General features: G+C 33.5%; 1 protein-coding gene across 1 annotated transcript in view; it reads left to right on the plus strand.

Moving 5' to 3' along the window:
- The window catches only part of LOC115877960 (protein 5NUC-like), a 60,160-nt gene extending 41,162 nt beyond the window's left edge, over positions 1–18,998 (plus strand). The window contains exon 3 of the mRNA XM_030894312.1: positions 18,736–18,998. Coding sequence (XP_030750172.1) covers positions 18,736–18,998 — 263 coding nt within the window. The remainder of the gene's footprint in view (positions 1–18,735) is intronic.
- Positions 18,999–21,339: the final 2,341 nt, after the last annotated feature.

Raw genomic sequence — 21,339 nt, forward strand, 5'->3', positions numbered from 1 at the left:
TTGTATAGATAATTTATATGGCCAGAATGCAGTCAAGACAACGAACATTCTCTATAATAGCCCAGTATAATAAGAATAATAGTAAACCAAATTATGACAAGATACAATACATTCAAGACAAAGACATTCTGTATAGAAAATATATATAGCCAAAATGCAGCCAAGACAACAACATTCTCTATAATAGAAAATCAAAATATCACAGGAAAATCATCAAGACAATGACTATCCTCTCTAGAAATTTTATATGGCTGGAATGCAGTCAAAATAACGAATTTTTAATACCTACATATTCAGAATTATTATTATTCAAAAGAAAATATAAACATAATAACACATAAGCCTGCGTGTATCTGAAATAAAACAAAGGGCCCTTTGTAATCAAAACGTCTGGAACTGAAAAAACTGGAAAATAGTCGCATACGCACTATAGTGATAAACTTTATTTTATAAAACAAAGAAAGCTCAATTTGCTTTTAAAATATATTTCTGTGTAGTTAAAGCCCTCTTCCTATAATTCTTATAATTCTCTATTATAGAAATTCAAAATATGACAGGAATGTCATCAAGACAATAATCATCCTGTATGGAAAATTAATATGGCCAAAATACAGTCAAAACAACGAACATTCTCCTAAATATAACAAATTACGACTCTATTGTTTTGTTTTGTTAAATTGTTTTCGTTAAATATATTTCTACATTTTACAATAAAAGTAAGCAAAATATCAATTCCAAATTAAAATAATATTAATGATACTATTACATCATTTAATTTACCTTCTAACTCTGAAGACTCTGAAGAAAAATCTTCACTATCACTAACTAATTTTTTTTCGATACGACTGAGAGTTTTTTTAATCGATTTTAATTGTTTAAAATATTTTCGTTTTTCCCGTATCTTTGGCATCGTAACAACACTCTTTTAAACCAACTATACGCGACGGCACAAAAAAATGAACTAATTAAGGATCGAGGGGTCGCCTCCAGGGCCGAAGCTGAGGATGTTTGTTTACATTACACATTCTTTCGAACCACTTTGTGCACGGGATAGGAAAAGTGATACCTACCAAAAGCTATCATAGAAGGACGGAGATGCGAAGAATAATCGGCACGGACATGATCCCCCTTGTCCACTCGGTGTTGCATATATTGAAGGCGCGGACGTGGCTCGGTGTCTACTTTACGGAACGTGCCCGGCTCGGGTACGGTCCGGTGTACCGTGAATCATCCTTTAAACTATAGCGACCAAAACCGATCAAAACTCTCTTACAAAATGGCAATTAAATATTTAACTTATTTAATTCAACAATAGGAACACTAATGAAGTTCATTACAATAATGATTTAACAATAAAATACATTGACTGTCATTATTAAAAGAGAATGAAGTCTCTATTATTCTAGTATAATATTAACACAATATACAGGGTGTCCTATAAATTTTATGAACTTCATTACAGCATATTATCTCTTTTTGTATTGGAGATATGCTGTTTTAAAACGAACGTCTCGGAAAAATTCAGAATTCATTTCGGAAAAGACAGAAAGTTTTATGTGTAAATAATCAAGGCGACATAGGCGAAAACGGATTTATCAGTATTTGCAATATGAGAAAAACGATTGTCAAATTAAAAAATACCATTACGTGTAACGGATGTTGCTCGTATTGTGGCTTTAATTGGGGATGGCCGAAGTCAACGTTATGTCTCCGATACCCTGGGTATATTTCGAACAACAGTCCAGGATGCCTGGAATCGGTAAATTGGAAACGGGAAATTTCACCAGGCGAGTGGATACTAGATATTAATCCCTTAAAATGTCTTTACCTTTTTTTAATTTTCTTGTTTTAGTTAGTTTACGTCTACGTTTTGATGTTTGATTTGATTTTAAAGCTTTTTCCAAGGCGTTTGCTTTAAAGCAGCGTATCTCCAATACAAATAGATAATGTCGTGATTAAAAAATAAAATGCTCAAAAAAGATGAGGTTACAATGTGATTTGATTTAGCAATAGCTACTACAGCTGCTGCACCCTACAGGGTGTTACAAAGTTTGGGCAAAAAACTTCGTCTTATTGTTGTGCCCTGTATATGCTCAAAATAAATTCGGAATAAAAATTGCTGACGTAGCATCCGTTAAGAAGGAATTAATTTACAATTTAAAAAAAAATCATCAAAATCTAATGAGTGGTTCGCGAGAAATCCAACTTTGAAATTGGGACTAGTTTTTAGTGGCCGGTTTTTTTGCCGGTGAGTGTATATATAACAGCGTTTTCACATGGAGCGGAGCGTCCGCGACGGACCGTCCGCGACTTCGAACCAGTACCATGAGTTTATATGAACGATTTCACATAGGTCGCGTAGGCTCCGTCCGGATGAGCTATATTAAAAAAACATCCGCGCGGACGCTCCGCGCGTACGGTTCGCTCCATCTGAAAGCGCTGTAATTGGTACGCTACGCCCTGTAAAAATAATAGATAACAAAATATAGTAAATTAAAATGGCTGAAAAAAATATCCAATATTAACAGAGGTTTCTTACCATAATCTATGTCTTCTAGTTAATAAAGAATGAAAATAGATAATTTTTATAATTTGAATCTAAAAACTGTGCTTATGAATAATTTTTTAATTAAATTCAAATGTTGCTATTAATTCATCTACTCTATAATATACAAACTAATATTGTAGATATATAACACTTTATACAAAATAAATTTTAAAAAACTCTAAAAATAATATAATATCATCCTCGATATCATCATAAATAATTAAATATTAGAACAAATTCGACCCTCGAAAAAAGGAATAAGGATCGACACTATCGTATTATTTAAATCTAAACAATCTGAATTATACCTGAGAGCAACTACAGGGTTAGTCTTAAATAAGTGCAAATATTTGCAGGACGAGTGTATCTCGATAAAAGAAACATATTTTCTCTTACAATTCTTCAAATAAGTCCAAAATAACTAAGTTATTTAAGTTTGAAAATTTTAAAAAATATATTTTTTTTGGAAAAATGTTGAGAGCCACCGGCTTTTTTCTGTATTTGCATCCCTTTTAGTGCCGTAACCATAGAGTAAAGCTGTAACTATGATAATAGCAGAGATTAAGAAATTATACCGTGGAAAAATTTGCGGTGAAAGAAAATGCACGATTTTCAACATCTTTTTTTGCGAAAAAAACCTCATAGACGTGTTCCTGGTGTCGAAATATACCACCCCTGAAAATATTTGCACTTATTTAAGACTCGCCCTGTATAATTAGTCATAACCGAAAATAAAAATTATTTTAACATTTTCAATCCATATAATATATTATAAATCTAAAACTATATTAAAATATTATTATATAAAAAATAATATATAATTATTTTAAAAATATAAACTAATAAATTGCAGGGTGCTACAAATTTGAGGTACCTACGAGCATCTCGGTAAGCGTAATAGATATATATATATATATATATATATATATATATATATATATATATATATATATATATATATATATATATATATATATATATATATATATATATATATATATATATATATATATATATATATTATATAATTAGATAGTTAAACTGCGGCAAAGTTGCCGCCTTGGGATGTTCACCAAGATGCTATCAAAAAAGTTCTAAAAATTTCAAGGATTGCTGAGTTTTTTGAAAATCAATTTTATTTTTTCCTCGTTACTTTTTAGAAAATCAAAAAACTAATTGCACATTCTCATGGCCACTTTATTAGGGCTATCTGATAGTATTTTTAGATTTTCAAATTAGCTGATAATTTGTGAGATACAGAGGCCGACTTAATTTTCTTAAATCCGGACCTGCATTTTTTATTTCAGGTTTTGAAGGAACTCGGTCTCCTGAGTATAATGATATGCTACACTTTATACTTTTTTTTGTTTCGGATATTTAAAATAATTTTTAAATGTCCGAAAAGACATTTAAAATATTTCGGAAATAAAAAATGCAGGTCCGTATTTAAAAAAAATTAAGTTGCACAATCTCACAAATTATCAGCTAATTTGAAAATCTAAAAATACTATCAGATAGCCCTAATAAAGTGGCCATAAGAATGTGCAATTAGTTTTTTGATTTTCTAAAAAGTAACGACAGGAAAAAATAAAATTGATTTTCAAAAAAATCCGTTTTTTTTTTCCAAAAAACTCAGCAATCCTTGAAATTTTTAAAACATTTTTGATGGCATCCTGGTGAACATCCTCAAGCGCAACTTTGCCCCGATTTCACCATGTTCATATCTATTACGGTTACCAAGATAGCAATGTTTGTACCTCGAATTTGTAGCACCCTATATATGCTGCAAACTACATATAAGCATATTTTCAAACGCTTCATAGGTATGACGGGACCCGGCCTGCGATTGAGTTGCTAGACAATGTAGCGTTTTTTTATAAACATTACCACTGCGAACGGCAGCTTTTCATCGGAGAGCAGTCGTGGATAAGGTATTTCACTGGAAAGAAAACTAATTAATAACAATAAACAAAAAAATATAAATATTGGGCGCCAGGCATGTACAGAGAAAGAAAACACAGTTGTATATTACTTAAAACTAATGACTATATTTATTCTATTATACTATTGACTATATTTATTATTTATTAGTGATGGTAAATAGCATTGTACAATTTTAATAATCATTATAGTGGTTATATGTCAACGAAAGTGGTGTTAAGAATTGTACTAAATATCTATGAAAACAACTATGATAAAATACAAGACATGTAACGTTTAAGAGAATATATGAAATGTAGCATTACTTTAATTAATTTGATATATTTTATATGATGTTAGTGCAATAATAATATCTATAAAAAAGTAATACTATTACAAGGCGTAATGTAATGAAACCTAAAATCTAAATCATATTGTAACTACTAAATCGACATAAATGTTCTTTATAATCTAACCACTAAATATAGTCTTGTACGATATCGTTTAAAATGTACGTTAAGTTAAGACTGAAAATCGACTGAAAACCAGAACCTAAATCTACACTTAGCTGTTCTTTATGTAATCTTGCTTCAAACAGTAACAGCGTGAGGTGGGCTCGCATCTCTGTACTGTCTGTCGGCGATCATGTTGGCCAAAACAACAAAAGAGGCCAGAATGAGGACACCATGAATCAATACAGCCGTAGCTACTGACTAGGTTTAGATATGGGAGCGAAGCAGCATGGGGTTTACGCTGTATCCATAATGTGGCAATATGGGGACACTACCCGTACCTTGTAAATAGTCCGTACCTTGGAATCAATACATAGATATGGGACACCTGTCCATACCTTGGACACAGTCCGTCCATAAGACCCTAAAAATATGAAACTCTTGTTTAAAAAACCAAACAAGGTCTAATAAACAAAATAAACCTAACTCGAAACACTTCCGAGGGCTCAATAATAAACAAAAGAACTGTCCTTTCTTCCATTCTGGAGGACAACAGCAAAAGTATGTGTCAGCAAAATACAAATACGAGTTAAGGTGGGTCAATCCAAAACTCTACTCTAAAAATATTCAATAATAATATCGAATCTATAAAAGATAATAACTCATCTTTACCTGTAGCACAGAATATCTAGCTACGCAACAGAAGCCTCGTTACATGTATAAAATTGTAGGTATGATTTATGGAGTGTAGAGGTAGGGAGAAATAACTCCGTGCATTAAAAAATGGTCAAAAAAAGGGAAGAATTAGGATGGCGCTGCTGTAGCAAGATTCTAAAATTTAAGACATGCGCCGAACATTTTAGAACAGATGATTCAAGACATAAATATTTGACGTGAAGCAAACGCGAAGCCGCGGGTTTAAAAAAAAAATACAATTTTATTTTCATGTTGCATGAAATAAATTACAGATTTTTATTCAGCAGCAATAGACTAGGCCCTTTTTTATTGTTTCTCATAAATTATTTCGCAAATGTCATTCAAGACGACGAAAAAATATTCTTATCGTTTTAGCTTAAAATTAATGGTAATTATAATTAAGACAAATGTTATTTAAAGTAATAATTGGTGATAGGTTTAAAATAAATATAATGCAGCTTTAAAATAACTTCATACCTACATTTATTTAGTATAAAAGTAAGTCAATATGTGGTTTTATTATCGATTATTCAGATATCAGAGCCTCTTTTTATTGTTTCTCATAAGTTATTTCGTAAATCTTATTCAAGATGAAAAAGCTTTAGTTTAAAATTAATGTTAATTATAATTAGGAAAACTTTATTACAAGTTTAATTGATGATATGGGATTTAAATAAATATAATGCAGGTCAAAAATAACGTAACACATTTTATTTAGTATAAAAATTTGTGACGACTTTTTCTGTCATCACTCAAACAGAAAGAAAAAGGTATCCGTTGCTCAGGGTTAGAGGAGAGCTGGGTTCGTAGGTAAGGCTTGTGACCTGTGGTGACTTAATAATGTTGTTAAATAATAAAATAAAAGTAATAATGTATAGGATGCAAAGATTCTAAAATTGATGTTAAGTATTCAAATAGTAATGGTCAAAGACAGTAAAAAGGGCGCCACTTACTTTGGGTATGAAAAGGTAAAGTAAGAAACCAGTAAGAAAATTTGATCATGAAATAGCTAAAATAAAATAATCAACAGCAATAAGGGTCTACTATGTTCATCAAGAATAAAAGTCAGATATAACTATCCTACGTTGAACATTTATTTAAAAACGAACACAATTATCAATCAGTTTAAACCCAGTTTTAATTATCCCAATGAAATCGTTAGTTACTTTAAGTAAACTCAAATTTAGTTAGAGTTCTCTCCAGTATACTATACTACGTAATATATAAACAGGTGAAATTTATGTAAGTACCAATACGATGATGTTTCGAAACAAGTCGTGTACAATAACCTTCAAAAATGAATCCGTGTTAGCGATTCTCACATAAAAGATCATACTGAAGTAAAACGTACCATTAAGGACAAAGCATGACTTATAATGTTAACTAAAAGGTAAATTTTGACTATAATATATGGAATAAATGACAACAATTTACAGAGATATTCAAAATATTGTCTTAAAGTAAAAAAATTTAAGGAATACCTTGTGTGTTGAACTTAGAACTTATCTGTATTTTTTTTTTAATTTTGTGACGTAGTGAACAGGTAGGCAGGCAGTCTCCAGACTAACGGAAGTGGATGTAGACTCTTCGATAGTAGCAGGAGTCTTCGATATCAGTAGAATAAAGGTAGAGTCATAAATACTGTCTCAAAAGTGGTTACTCATATGCCAATTACTTATACGTCAATTTCTTATACGCCAGTTACTCTATAAAAAAAACTCCCAGAACAGTCACCGAATACCAAAAAAATAACTTACGGTCTGAAAATCAGCTGTACACCTTCCAAAATATAGCCAAACTATATGCTGATCCAAACCAGTAATGCACAATCAAACATTATCAAAATAAATAAAAAACGGGAATAATGTGATCTTATTCCAGGAAAAGGCCAAAAAAACACGAACTAGGCTCTGAACAGTATATTCTACAGGATTTCAAATCTCCACTTTTGGATACCCGTGCCTTTACTGTTAGGAAAAGTGTTTCAGAAAGCCCTTTTCTCTGAGATTCGTCGGACGCTGAACCACGCGCGTCTTTTCTGATCTCAATCTCTCGGAAAAAAACCTCCTTCCTCCTCTTCGCAAAACGGAAGTCTTCGAATTGACAGGTCATATGACCAAAGGCAATTAAGTGAACTCTATCGTCTATACTGAATGAAATTTGTTTTTATGGAAAGGAGCCGCTACCTGTACTGAATGAAGTTTAACATCTAGCGAATAGATGGCGCCAGCAATATTAAAATTTGGAATTTTATAAAAGAAAAATAAAACGCTACACTGCCCCCCTCAAAAAAAGAAAAGGCCCTCAAAGAGGACTTTCGCCCAAACACCACATAGGAAAACTAAACTAAGTTTGTACAGGGTTTTGGATTTTCAAATGAAAATTTGGTGGATGATAACTTCGTGTATCACACGTCCATAAAGGAGTCACTATTGGTAAGTCGCAATCGGTATGTCAAATCAGTGAGATTACACAATCGGGAAAGTCAAATCACCATATAATCCAAATAAAAACATTCATATAAACTATATATAAAAACTAAAACTAAATCTAAACCTAAAAGTATGGGATAGGAAAAAAAAAAGAAAGAAAGAATCCCATGGAAGCACAGATGTTCCTGAAGAAATCCTCAAGCTGATTGTCCGTACTCAACCCACCTAGTGTGAGGCAACGAAACATTCACAAATCGCGTGTAATCAGTCATGCGACCCCTCACACCCAAGGAAGCGGAGAACAAAACAAACAACAAAAGAACCTCAACAAAAGCCATCTACGGATCACTATAAGAGGTAAGTTTGGCGTGACCAAAACAAACTACCTTCGCCACAACCTGTGTGCTCACCGGTTAACCATTCAAGGTAACTCACCTGTATGAGAAAAAGAAAGGAAAATAACAATAGAAATCACAATAGATAAACATATAAAGGAAGAGAGAAAAGATTGTCACGAATGACCCAAAATGTCCGTAACATAGGATTCCAGCCTATGAAACGCTATTGCAAATATGGAAAGAAAATCACAATCATACCCAATACACAGTAAACTTACGAAGTTATGAGGTCAGCTATGTCTCACCATTAGGTTGCAATCAGAATCATAACAACTTTTCGTTTTGTCACGAAGTCGTGTTCTCAAAATACAAGAATTGCTTAAATTTCAGATTCTTGTGAACTGAATGTCATAGAATGGAGCAAATGGCACAAAACCATATGAGTGATTAACAGAATTACCATCCCACAAAATATTTACTCAAAATTAGGTAATCTGTAGAATACTCGGAAAAAAGAAAAATACTGCTATATGCTCGCATTTCTAAATAGAAATACTATATTATACTGAAAATATACGCGCAAAAAACTAAATAACACAATAGTTATGCTGATTCGCGACAAATCCGTAAAACGATAAGCGAATTGTTGTATAACTTTAATATAAACTAAAAACTAAAATATAATCTATGTATCCTTTAGACTAAACCCTAAAAAGGAATCGGACATAATAGATTATTTAAATTACTGTGACGTAGTAGAGACATTTCCTGTATCATCGTCGTCAATCATGTGACCTTGGTATGGTATAAGATCTTTATATGCCAGCGGCCTGCGTTATTACCATCCTCGTCTACTAAAACATAAACTAAATTCGAAATTTTCTTTCGTACTGAAGATAAAACAAAACGAGGGGCTAACTTGGCTGAAAAGTTAACACCAGCATTTGATAAGACCTTATTACGTCTCCAAACCAAATCACCAACCTGAAAAGATAGATCACGTCTACGCAAATTATAAGACTTTGAGTTTCTTTCGTAAGCAGCATGAAGTTTCTTACGGACTTCGCTAAAGACACTATAAAGATTTTGAGTTCTGAAGCGTAAGAGTTGCGATCGCCAGGCATAATTTCAAAATCTTCAGAGAACTTAACTTGACCATAATAATTACCAGAGATGGGAATATGCCTACCGAAAACTAAAACGAAGGAGAAAAACCTGTGACCTCATGTTTAGAAGTGTTTAAAGCAAACTGAATATTAGAGAGTTGAACATCCCAATCTGTATGTTGTTTAACATAAGTTCTAATAGCTGTTCCTATTGTTTTATTCATTCGCTCAACAAAGTTACATTGAGGAGAATACACAGCATTATACCAGATCTTCTGAACTTGATATTTCTTTGCTAAATCTCTGAACTCTTTAGCAACAAACTGAGGACCATTATCACAAATTATATATTGAGGTACTCCATAAGTAAGGAAAACTTCACTCTCAAGATACTTCACAACATACGGAGATTTTGATGAACGTAACGGACACAGAAGAACATACTTCGAAAACCAATCGCCAACAACTAAAAGCCACTTATGACCCTTTTTTGATCTAGGAAAAGGACCCATAAGATCTAAAGCGATTGTCTGAAAAGGCATATTAACTTGTTTTTCTCTTCCCATCCTACCTAACGGCATAGTATTTGAAGATTTCTGAGCTCCACAAACACGACAACTCCTAACAAATTTAAGAACATCGGCTCTCATCTTGGGCCAGTAAAATTGTTCTTGAAGTCTTGATAAAGTCTTATAGAAACCCAAATGCGAACAAGTTGGCGGATTATGACATGATTCGATAATATTACGACGTTGAGGACGTGGAACAACCTTCTTCCATTCTTGAAGATTTGATGAAAATGGTAGCTGTACCGGAATAAACTTAAAAAGAAAACCATCTTCAACTTTCCACTGTGGAAATGAACTAGGCGAAGCTAAAATCTTTCGCTTCATTGTCTCATACCATGCATCAGTATGATCTAAATCTATATTCAAAATAGAAATTTGTGGACATACAAAGGAATCATTATCTGAAATATCTGAAGGAGAATCATCGCCAGGTATTCTACTAAGAAAATCAGGAACTACGTTATGTGAACCTTTACGATGAACTAAATCAAAAGTAAACTGTCTAAGTCTGACAGCCCATCTAGCAAGACGACCAGTAGGATTCTGTAATTTATTAAGCCACAAAAGAGAGTAATGATCTGTACAAACGGTAAAACGTACGCCATCAATCCAAGGACGAAATTTTTCCAAACTAAAAATAACAGCTAAGCATTCTCGCTCAGTTACACTATAATTCCGCTCGGATCTAGTAAGAGATCTGCTAGCATAAGAAATTACACGGTCTTCGTCATTAATTTTTTGTAGAAGAACTCCACCAAGACCGGTGTTAGATGCATCTGTTTCTATAATAAAGGGTTTAGAAAAATCCGGCTGGGACAAAATTGGAGCAGAAACCAGAAGTTGTTTAATTTTCAAAAAAGAATCTTCAGCGGCAGGACTCCACTGAATTCCTTGACCTTTCTTTTTACCTTTTAACAAATCATTAATGGGTGAAACTAATGTCGAAAAATTTCTTATAAAACGACGGTACCAACTACACAAACCTATAAATCGTTTAATTTCAGTCGTCGTGGTAGGGCGAGGAAAGTTTAACATTGCTGAAATTTTTTCTGGATCAGTTCTTAATGAATTAGAGCCAACAATATATCCAAGAAATTTTAAAGATTTCTTGAAAAACTCACACTTCTTTATATTTATAGTTAAGTTAGCATCTTTTAACTTGTCTCTAACTTCAGAAAGCAATTTGGTATGTTCCTCAAAACTGGGTGAACATATGATTATATCATCCAAATAGCAAAAAATGTGTGGTTCATAACGTGGTCCAAAAATAGCATCAACAAGTCTTTGTTGTGTCTGAGCGGCATTGCACAAACCAAATGGCACCGTAGTGAATTGAAATTGACCTCTACCAACTATACTGAAAGCAGTTTTTGGTTTTGAATCCTCTGATAATGGAATTTGCCAGAAACTTTTACGCAAATCTATACTCGAAATATACGTAGCTCCACGAAGAGAGTTTAAAATTCTATCTATATTTGGCATAGGGTAGGAGTCATACTTTGTAACCTGATTTAAAGATCGACCATCGAAACAAAAACGAAATTCACCAGTTGGTTTTTTAACTAAAAGCACTGGGGAACACCACGGACTATTAGAAGGTTCCACAACACCAAGTTTAAGCATATCATTTAATTCCTCATTTAAGATTTTTGACATATAAGGTGACATTAAAAAAGGTTTTTGACGAAATGGTTTGGCATCACCAGTGTCAATTGACATAGTAATTTTATCGGTACGACCAAGACCATGATCACTGTTAATACTGTCAAAAGAGTTAATAAGAAGTTCAGCTGGTTTTCTCTGATTTGGTGTTAAATCATCAAGGGTACACAACATATTTACTGCATGAGTGTTATAGGGAAATGAAGAAAACTTTGGCTGAGATCTAGAGTTGACTTCCCACCAATTCTTCTTAAGATCTTCCATAAGATCAAACCGCAAGATAAAATCACAACCAAAAATAAAACTATGAGGCAATGAAGGTACTACAATAGCACTGATAACTTGACATGAACCATCAACGACTAAAGGTAGATCGACTACACCAACTATTTTCTTTTCAGTATTGTCTGCAGTACTAATTGACAAATGAGTTGGTTCCCTAATATTCAAATTTAGATTCTCAATAACAGGAATACCAGCAGCTCCAATAACTGTAGATGTACTTCCAAAATCTAAAAGACCACAAATTTCAACGCCAAGAATTTCTACTAAAATATAAGGTCTGTTATCAGATACCTTAGGACAAAAAAGAGGAGAAACTTTATGATTGGTAGTGGTGGATCTATAAAAATTTTTAACACATAATAACCACTTTTTCCAATCAGATTCTGAAAATAAATTTCTGGGTTTGAATTTTTTTTGAACTACATGACCAGAAACACGAGTTCGTCCGATTAGTTTTTTGAACATTTTGGACACGCCGGTGATTTAACCCCTAAATTACCACATTTAAAACAAAAAACCCTACGTTTCTGTCGACAATCATGAAACGTATGATTCGGACCAGAACAATTCCAACAAACTAAACGCGAAGCTGTTTCCTTACCTGAATTTTCTACAGATCGGGGCATACTCGAAGTATTTACCATATCAGGGTCAGAAGACGACGACGCTACAGCAGAACAAGGAGACCTAGCAGTAGTATTTTTATTTTTGTTCTGAGCATTTACATTCTTAGATTTTTTACTAAACTGTACGCGACGAGAATCAAACGAGCTAGAATCAGGAGTGGTATTTAATTCAGAAACATTTAAATTTCTAGAATGTTTTTCATTCTGATGTTTAGCATTTTCTAATTTTCTACACAAATTAGACAGTTCAGACACAGATAAAACATCAACTAAAGCTAACTGAGTAATGTATTCAGGAAGTAAATTTTGTCTAATGATTTTTATTTTAGTAACCTCACTAGGGCATTTACTTAATCTACTAAAAAGATTCTCTAAAGTTGCTATAAAAATTAAAATACTTTCATTTTTTCGCTGTTTATAAGATTTAATTTGTGACCAAATATTATCATCATTATCTGGTGGTAAAAAGTCTTTCTTTAATCTTTCTACAAGAGATTTCCAATCTGCGACATGTTGTTTAATACTTCTATACCAAATAAAAGCATTACCAGTAAAAAGTTCTACTGCAGAAGAAAATAAATCTTGTTCACTAACTTTACGTGATTCAGAAAGCTCAGTAACAGTTTCTAAAAATGAAAATAAATCTTGAGGATTACCATTAAATTTAATAGGCCAGTCTGACACTGGACAAGGTTTAGCAACATAAGTAACAATAGGAGGCGGTACATTAATAACTGGTCCTGAAGGAACAGAACTAACGTTTAAAGTTTCATTAATGTCTGAAGTTTTGACAAGCAGGTCAGCTTCAAGTTGATAACAACTAGTATAAACATCAGTTTGAATAGTTTCTGCATCAGCACGATTTTCATCTAAAATTATTCTCTTGATTCTACCAGCCAAATGCGCAAGACGAGATCTTATAACTTTGAACATTGAATCATTTACTCCACCCTCAAATTCAGAAATTGACAAGGAAATTGAATCTAAAGTTGCTTTAATTTCTGAAATTTCTTGATCAAAAGAAACAGGATAATCTTCCATATTAACTAAACAAAAAGGGTTATTTACTTCTCTACTTAAAAGACCTGACAAAATTTTACGTTTACTGTCAACATTTTTAGATGTTTTAATACCCCTAATAAGAAGTTCGTAATCTAATTCTACTTGTCGTAAATGATTAACTTTAAAAGATTCTTTCTCCATTGTAATTCAGCTATATGAAATACTAAAGACTAAATGATTCAGAAAAACTTACTAATTTTAACAAAAAGCTGTTATGATTCGGCGCAAACTATCAGAAAGAAAATATGTTCAATGTCAAAACCAAAAAAGATTCAAGTATTCGAAACAAATTCCAAAATTTTATGAAATACTAACAGTGCTACCCTGTATACTGAAATTATGTCCACTCTGTATATTCAAAATATAACCATACCTGTATATTTAAATCAAAATCGAAACGTCAATAAAAAATGTAGTCAGAAATACGTATTAAGTTATTTATCTGGGTTTTAAATAGATAAACAAACACCCTCAAGAATTTATAAAACAAAAAAATTGCTGTTGAACTGAAATTATTAGAATTTAATTACAGAAATAATGAAAATAAAATTTCAAAACTATAGTCTTTGCCTTATAGAAAATTTATCTGAGCCTAACAAAAATTATTTTACAAAGTCTACCAAATAAGTGAAGCAAATTAAATTAAATTGAGCCAATTAAACTAAGTCGAGCCAATTAAACCAAGTAAAGCCCCACGTGACAGGGCGTCATATTCTTTATTCTTCTATTTGTGTGACGACTTTTTCTGTCATCACTCAAACAGAAAGAAAAAGGTATCCGTTGCTCAGGGTTAGAGGAGAGCTGGGTTCGTAGGTAAGGCTTGTGACCTGTGGTGACTTAATAATGTTGTTAAATAATAAAATAAAAGTAATAATGTATAGGCTGCAAAGATTCTAAAATTGATGTTAAGTATTCAAATAGTAATGGTCAAAGACAGTAAAAAGGCGCCACTTACTTTGGGTATGAAAAGGTAAAGTAAGAAACCAGTAAGAAAATTTGATCATGAAATAGCTAAAATAAAATAATCAACAGCAATAAGGGTCTATTATGTTCATCAAGAATAAAAGTCAGATATAACTATCCTACGTTGAACATTTATTTAAAAACGAACACAATTATCAATCAGTTTAAACCCAGTTTCAATTATCCCAATGAAATCGTTAGTTGCTTTAAGTAAACTCAAATTTAGTTAAAGTTCTCTTCAGTATACTATACTACGTAATATATAAACAGGTGAAATTTATGTAAGTACCAATACGATGATGTTTCGAAACAAATCGTGTACAATAACCTTCAAAAATGAATCCGTGTTAGCGATTCTCACATAAAAGATCATACTGAAGTAAAACGTACCGTTAAGGACAAAGCATGACTTATAATGTTAACTAAAAGGTAAATTTTGACTATAATATATGGAATAAATGACAACAATTCACAGAGATATTCAAAATATTATCTCAAAGTAAAAAAAATTTAGGGAATACCTTGTGTGTTGAACTTAGAACTTATCTGTATTTTTTTTTTAATTTATGACGTAGTGAACAGATAGGCAGGCAGTCTCCAGACTAACGGAAGTGGATGTAGACTCTTCGATAGTAGCAGGAGTCTTCGATATCAGTAGAATAAATGTAGAGTCATAAATACTGTCTCAAAAGTGGTTACTCATATGCCAATTACTTATACGTCAATTTCTTATACGCCAGTTATCTATAAAAAAAAACTCCCAGAACAGTCACCGAATACCAAAAAAATAACTTACGGTCTGAAAATCAGCTGTACACCTTCCAAAATATAGCCAAACTATATGCTGATCCAAACCAGTAATGCACAATCAAACATTATCAAAATAAATAAAAAACGGGAATAGTGTGATCTTATTCCAGGAAAAGGCCAAAAAACACGAACTAGGCTCTGAACAGTATATTCTTTACAGGATTTCAAATCTCCACTTTTGGATACCTGTGCCTTTACTGTTAGGAAAAGTGTTTCAGAAAGCCCTTTTTCTCTGAGATTCGTCGGACGCTGAACCACGCGTCTTTTTCTGATCTCAATCTCTCGGAAAAAACCTCCTTCCTCCTCTTCGCAAAACGGAAGTCTTCGAATTGACAGGTCATATGACCAAAGGCAATTAAGTGAACTCTATCGTCTATACTGAATGAAATTTGTTTTTATGGAAAGGAGCCGCTACCTGTACTGAATGAAGTTTAACATCTAGCGAATAGATGGCGCCAGCAATATTAAAATTTGGAATTTTATAAAAAGAAAAATAAAACGCTACAAATTAAGCCAATATAATATAATTTTATACTGTACAAGTATTTATTTACGTTTTGTCATCGTAGTTGCCATTCATTCAGAATAGTGGATTTTAAATGTTCGATAGTCGGATGGCTTAATTCTATATAGACTGGTGGTAGCAAGGCGGCTGCGGCTTCAAGAATAAAGTGCCTGAGAAAGCCCACCATGATGAGGCGAAACGTCGCATAATAAAAACAAAAATTTCCATTTTCAATTAATAAAGAAAACCTCATACCCAAGAAAGGAAAAAAAATATATATATATATGGATATAATTCTAAAGGTTTAAGAAAAAGAAAAAAAAATAAACTATTATTATTTATGTGTATAATATTATTATTTATGTGTATAATAATACTGTATGATCGAAAAAACACGGCGTCCAGTTGGCTTGGAAATGAACATCTCGATGACATTCTCCATATCATTTTACATATAAAATGACAGCAATCTTCATTTCATAGGCATCGCTGACGCCGTTTTTTATTCGATCAAATTGTACTTACGGGTATAATATTTATTTAATGGTTCCTGTTTTAGTTGCTGGTGTTCATATTTTGGTTTTTTATTGTGTTGTTGTTCTACAAAATGTTAATATTTATGTGTATAACATTACTCTTTCTGTGTATAATAATATACTTATGTGTATAATATTCATTTAATGGTGCCCTTCTTGCTTGTTGCTGTTGTTGCAATTCAGAATTTAAATTAACCTGAGGCAGTAGGTAGAGCTTCATCCTCCAATATTTTCCTATGTAAATACTAAAGTGGACAGTATTTCTGATAACAATTTTATCACAAACTTTAACATCTTGTTCTTTAAAATGAAACTGCCATACGTTATCTGTAGATTTCAAAGCAATATCTAAATGCTGTTGACCATCACTGTAATCTAATTCTTGTCTGAAAATCAATACCTAATATTATCCTGATGATTTTGATTTTTGATAGATTATTAAAATACAGCACTTACAATTAACTATATTTCTTGAAAGTACCTACAATTTTATGTATTTCCTACTTTAACTTGTTTAAAAAAATGCCAACAATTTGTGCATGTCTGTCAAACTTTAAAATCATTAAAAATAAATTTTATTTAGGTTGTAACTTTATAAAAAGGATTGTAAAAATATACTTTGTAACATATATGTTAATAATCTTACGAAAAATGTTTACTACACTTTTGATTGACTCTAATTTTTACATATAATACAAATAATACAATACTGAATTATATTATGTATTTTACATACCGTAGGCTTTGCCTTTGCTCTTTATTTTTCCATCAGCTATTCAATCAACTTCGCACCACACACACTTTAACCATTGTTAAATAATAAATAAAGCACAAAATATTGATAAACAATAATTATTTTATATTCAAAAACTCTGTCTGAAAAATAAAAACAAATTTTTTTTGGGTAATGTTTGGTTATATTTATTTTTATTCTCTTATCTATGGTTACTTTTCATTTTTTAGATTCATGCGTTTTTAGCGCCACTATGGTTATTTGGCGAACCCTTATTCTTCCCATTTTGTGACCACTTTTTCAATAAAAGTCCCGTAAGAGTTATTTCTCCTTACCTCTACACTCTAGTAGTTCAAAATTTCCAATTATATTCTGATTATTAAAGTCCCTACTGATTATGATATTGTCGCGCCATCTAGTATTTTATTTGTGCAATTTTAGCTCTCTCATTTCGAGTATTTTTTTGTTGCGTAGCTAGATATTCTGTGCCTGTAGCTTCGAAATGGCAGCTGATTCATATTTTGCAGCAAGATTTAAATTGCCATTTCTAAAAGCAGGATTTGCAACCGTGGCCAAAAACAAAGTGAGGTTAAAACGCAGAGAGGCGCCTTGACATATAACAAGGATATTGACAGCGCGCGCCTCCACAGAACAGTGAAACGATAGCAGGGTTGGCGACTAGGGAACGTAAAAATTACGCCAAGCGTGCCAAATAAATTATCAGGCCTGAACGATACGGAATCCGGTGATGATAGGCCAGACATCATATATTATATATAAAAAAGACATGTAACGAACTAAAAACGTTACAGCAATGCGAATGGTAACTGCGGATGTGATTTTGTCGATGCGGCGGCTTTGTATGATCGAAAATCGCAGTGTTGGGAGCTGCGATCGCAATTCGCAGTTGCGAATTACGGCGCGCGGCGCGGCGTCCAGCGTGTCGGTGCCGATGCCATAACATGCCAGTGCGATCGAAAATCGCAGCGGTGGGAGCTGCGATCGGAACTCGCAGTGACAAATCCCAACTGATGTAATATTGGTAGCCTGAAAATCGAAAGTCGGCAGATAGATGTTTCAATCGCAACTCGCAGTTTACTATGAAAAAGGATCGCAGGTTGCGATTGCATTGTTGGCAAAGTGTAGAGATCGACCTCGCCAAAATTACTATCGATAGTCATTCCCCGGCCATCTTTGACGCCGTTTTTTTTATCATACGGTAGTATGTGCCTCTTAAGATTACAGTTGAAGGTTGGAACCTTTGGTGTTAGAATTGTCGAGTCAAAATAATACATTAATTCACCTCAATACACAGTTAATTACACAGTCATAGTTTTAATCATCTGCTGATGATGCTAAACTATGTTAGCATCGTCCAGTGCAAAGTAAAGTGTTTTGGTGTATTGTGGAGAATTAGTGTTTTATTTTGCAGTATATCACTCTGCTAAATTGATTGTTACTAACACTTTTTATGAATATTCTTTTGTTCCAGGCGGATTTGCCAGAACAGCTGAAGTAATTAGAAAATTCAGAAGAGCCGCTGATGCAGGTGAATCCCCGCCTGTATTATTTTTAAATGCTGGAGACACTTTTATTGGAACGTCTTGGTTCAGTCTGTTTACAACGAATATATCGGCTGCTTTTATGAATACCCTCAAACCAGATGCCGTGGTAAGAAAAAAACGATTATTGGAATTATTAAAACTAAAAATATACATAAAAATTTCGTTTGTAAAACGAAAGTTTTTCCAATAAGTTTTCAAGTAAAAAGCTCTTTCTAATTTAAAAAGCTCTTTCAAATTGGCATACAGAAATATACGCCATTCGGTGAATATGAAAGTTTAAATTAAATAACTTATTGTTTATATGTATTGTCTATTTTCATACGTATATATTTCATCGTATTAGTTATACCAAACTAAATTTAGGTTAGTCTGTGCTTATACTAACAACTGATAAATTGACATGAGATCAAAAAAGCAGTGCTGGCATACACATTTTGGAAGCCTAAACTAAAAAGAGTTTACTAGTAACAAAGAGTAAAGTCTGTACGCTGACGAGTATTCGACACGGATCAAAAGATGGTCACGCAAAGCGTTTTCTTTCATGAGCTTTTCTGTGACTGAAAAGCCCGATACGTGATGTTATTTGCCTACCGCACTCCGGACATTCAAAAATCTCTTTGCTTTGTTGCCTCTTTACTTTTTGGTTGTCGCTGTTAACTGAGTTTACAGTTCTTCTCCATTGAGTTCTATTGTGAACTGCTTCTTTCCAATGATTCTGCATGTTAATCCCCTTTAAGTTTTCGTGGAAAATGTCCTTGTACCTTTTGAATTGTCCACCCGGCCTCCTCTTACCGTCAACAAGCTCACCGTAAAGCAAAGTTTTTGGCATGCGGTTTTCTTGCATTCTGCATACGTGACCAGCCCATCTTAAGCGGGATTTTGTAACCATGACTTCAATACTCTCGCAGTTAGCTTTTTCAAGGACCGAAACGTTTGAGACATGATAGAACCACCGGATTCTTAAGAGATGTCTAAGGTGTCTCTGTTGCAACTTGTTTAATGCGTTCATGTGTCGGCGGTACGGCACCCAGGTTTCGGCACCCAGCGGTACGGCACCCAGGATTATAATTGCTCGGTACACTGCAAGTTTCGTTTTTGTACTCAAGTCATGATTGTAGAAAACTCTGTCTTTTAATTTCCAGAATGCTCTTGAGGCACTGCTAATCCTGTGCTGAATTTCATAGTCGATATTGGCCTTTTCCGAAATCAAACTGCCGAGGTAATTAAATTCCGCTACATATTCCAATAGTTCTTCTCCGATTTTTATAGCATTGTTATGATCTTCTGGGGGAATGCACATGATTTTGGTTTTGTCGATGTTTAGCTTAAGGCCCAAAGCCTCGTATGCCAAGGTATATGTGTTCAACATTTCTTGTAATTGTTGTAACGTCTTTGCAACTAGAGCGCAGTCATCAGCGTATTGAAGTTCTGTGATGAATTTTGTACGTGTTTTTGCCGTGAGTCTTTTTATGTTGAACAGACCGCCGTCATATCTGTATCTAATGCACAATCCTCTCTTCTGCAGTTTGCTGTCCACTATAATGGAGAGCGCTTCCATGAATATGTTGAATAGGAGAGGTGGTAAGAGACATCCCTGCCTAACTCCTGTATTTGTCAGGAAGGGATCGCTCAGTGATCCATGATGTGACACTCTTGACTGGTTGTTGTTATGGAAGCTTTTACACACTGTAAGAAATTTGTTGGGTCCACCGAACTTTTTCATAATTGCTTAAAGTGTATCTCTGTTCACAGAGTCGAAGACTTTTGTTAGATCGATGAATGCAACATAAAGTTTAGACTGCTGCTCTTTACTTTTTCTTGTAGTTGGCGGATGGAAAATATGGAATCGAGGGTGCCGCGGTTAGTGCGAAACCCGTCTGCAATTCTGGAAGGATTTTTTCTATATGTGGGTGCAGGCGATTTGACATAATTTTTGTAAGAATTTTTCCTCCGTTAGCCAATAGTAAAATTCCCGAGTAATTTCCGCAGTCTGATGCACTTCCTTTGTTCTTAAATATATTAACTATATTCGCGTTGCAAAAGTCCTGAGGTACCTCTCCGCTTTCCCATATGACATCGAAGAGAGCCTTAAGATGACCAATAAGGTCTTTACTTGTACACTTATAGATTTCCGCCGGGATCGCGTCACAGCCAGCTGATTTGTTGTTTTTAAGCTGTTTTATGGATGCCATTATTTCCTGTTCTGTTATTGGAGTATCTAATACATCGAAGGCTGTTATACTGAGGTATTGTGTTTAGTGCTTCCATATTGGGGTTGTTTTCTTGGTTAAGGATATGGCTGTAATGCTCTTTCCAGCGGTTTCTAATTTGCTCTTCCTCTTTTAGAAGTTCGTCATTTTGTGCCATGATTGGGCAGCTTGCCTTCTTGGTTGGGCCGTATACTTCTTTTACAGCCTCGAAGAATTTACAATAATCGTGATGCGTGGCGTACTCTTGAATCTGATTAGCCTTTTGTGACCACCAATCATCCTTTAATTGGCGCAGATTTCTTCGAAACGTTTTGTTGGCTG

This window comes from Sitophilus oryzae, unplaced genomic scaffold (genome assembly GCF_002938485.1).
Source record: "Sitophilus oryzae breed Bouriz unplaced genomic scaffold, Soryzae_2.0 scaffold_1499_pilon_pilon, whole genome shotgun sequence".
NCBI lineage: Eukaryota > Metazoa > Arthropoda > Insecta > Coleoptera > Curculionidae > Sitophilus > Sitophilus oryzae.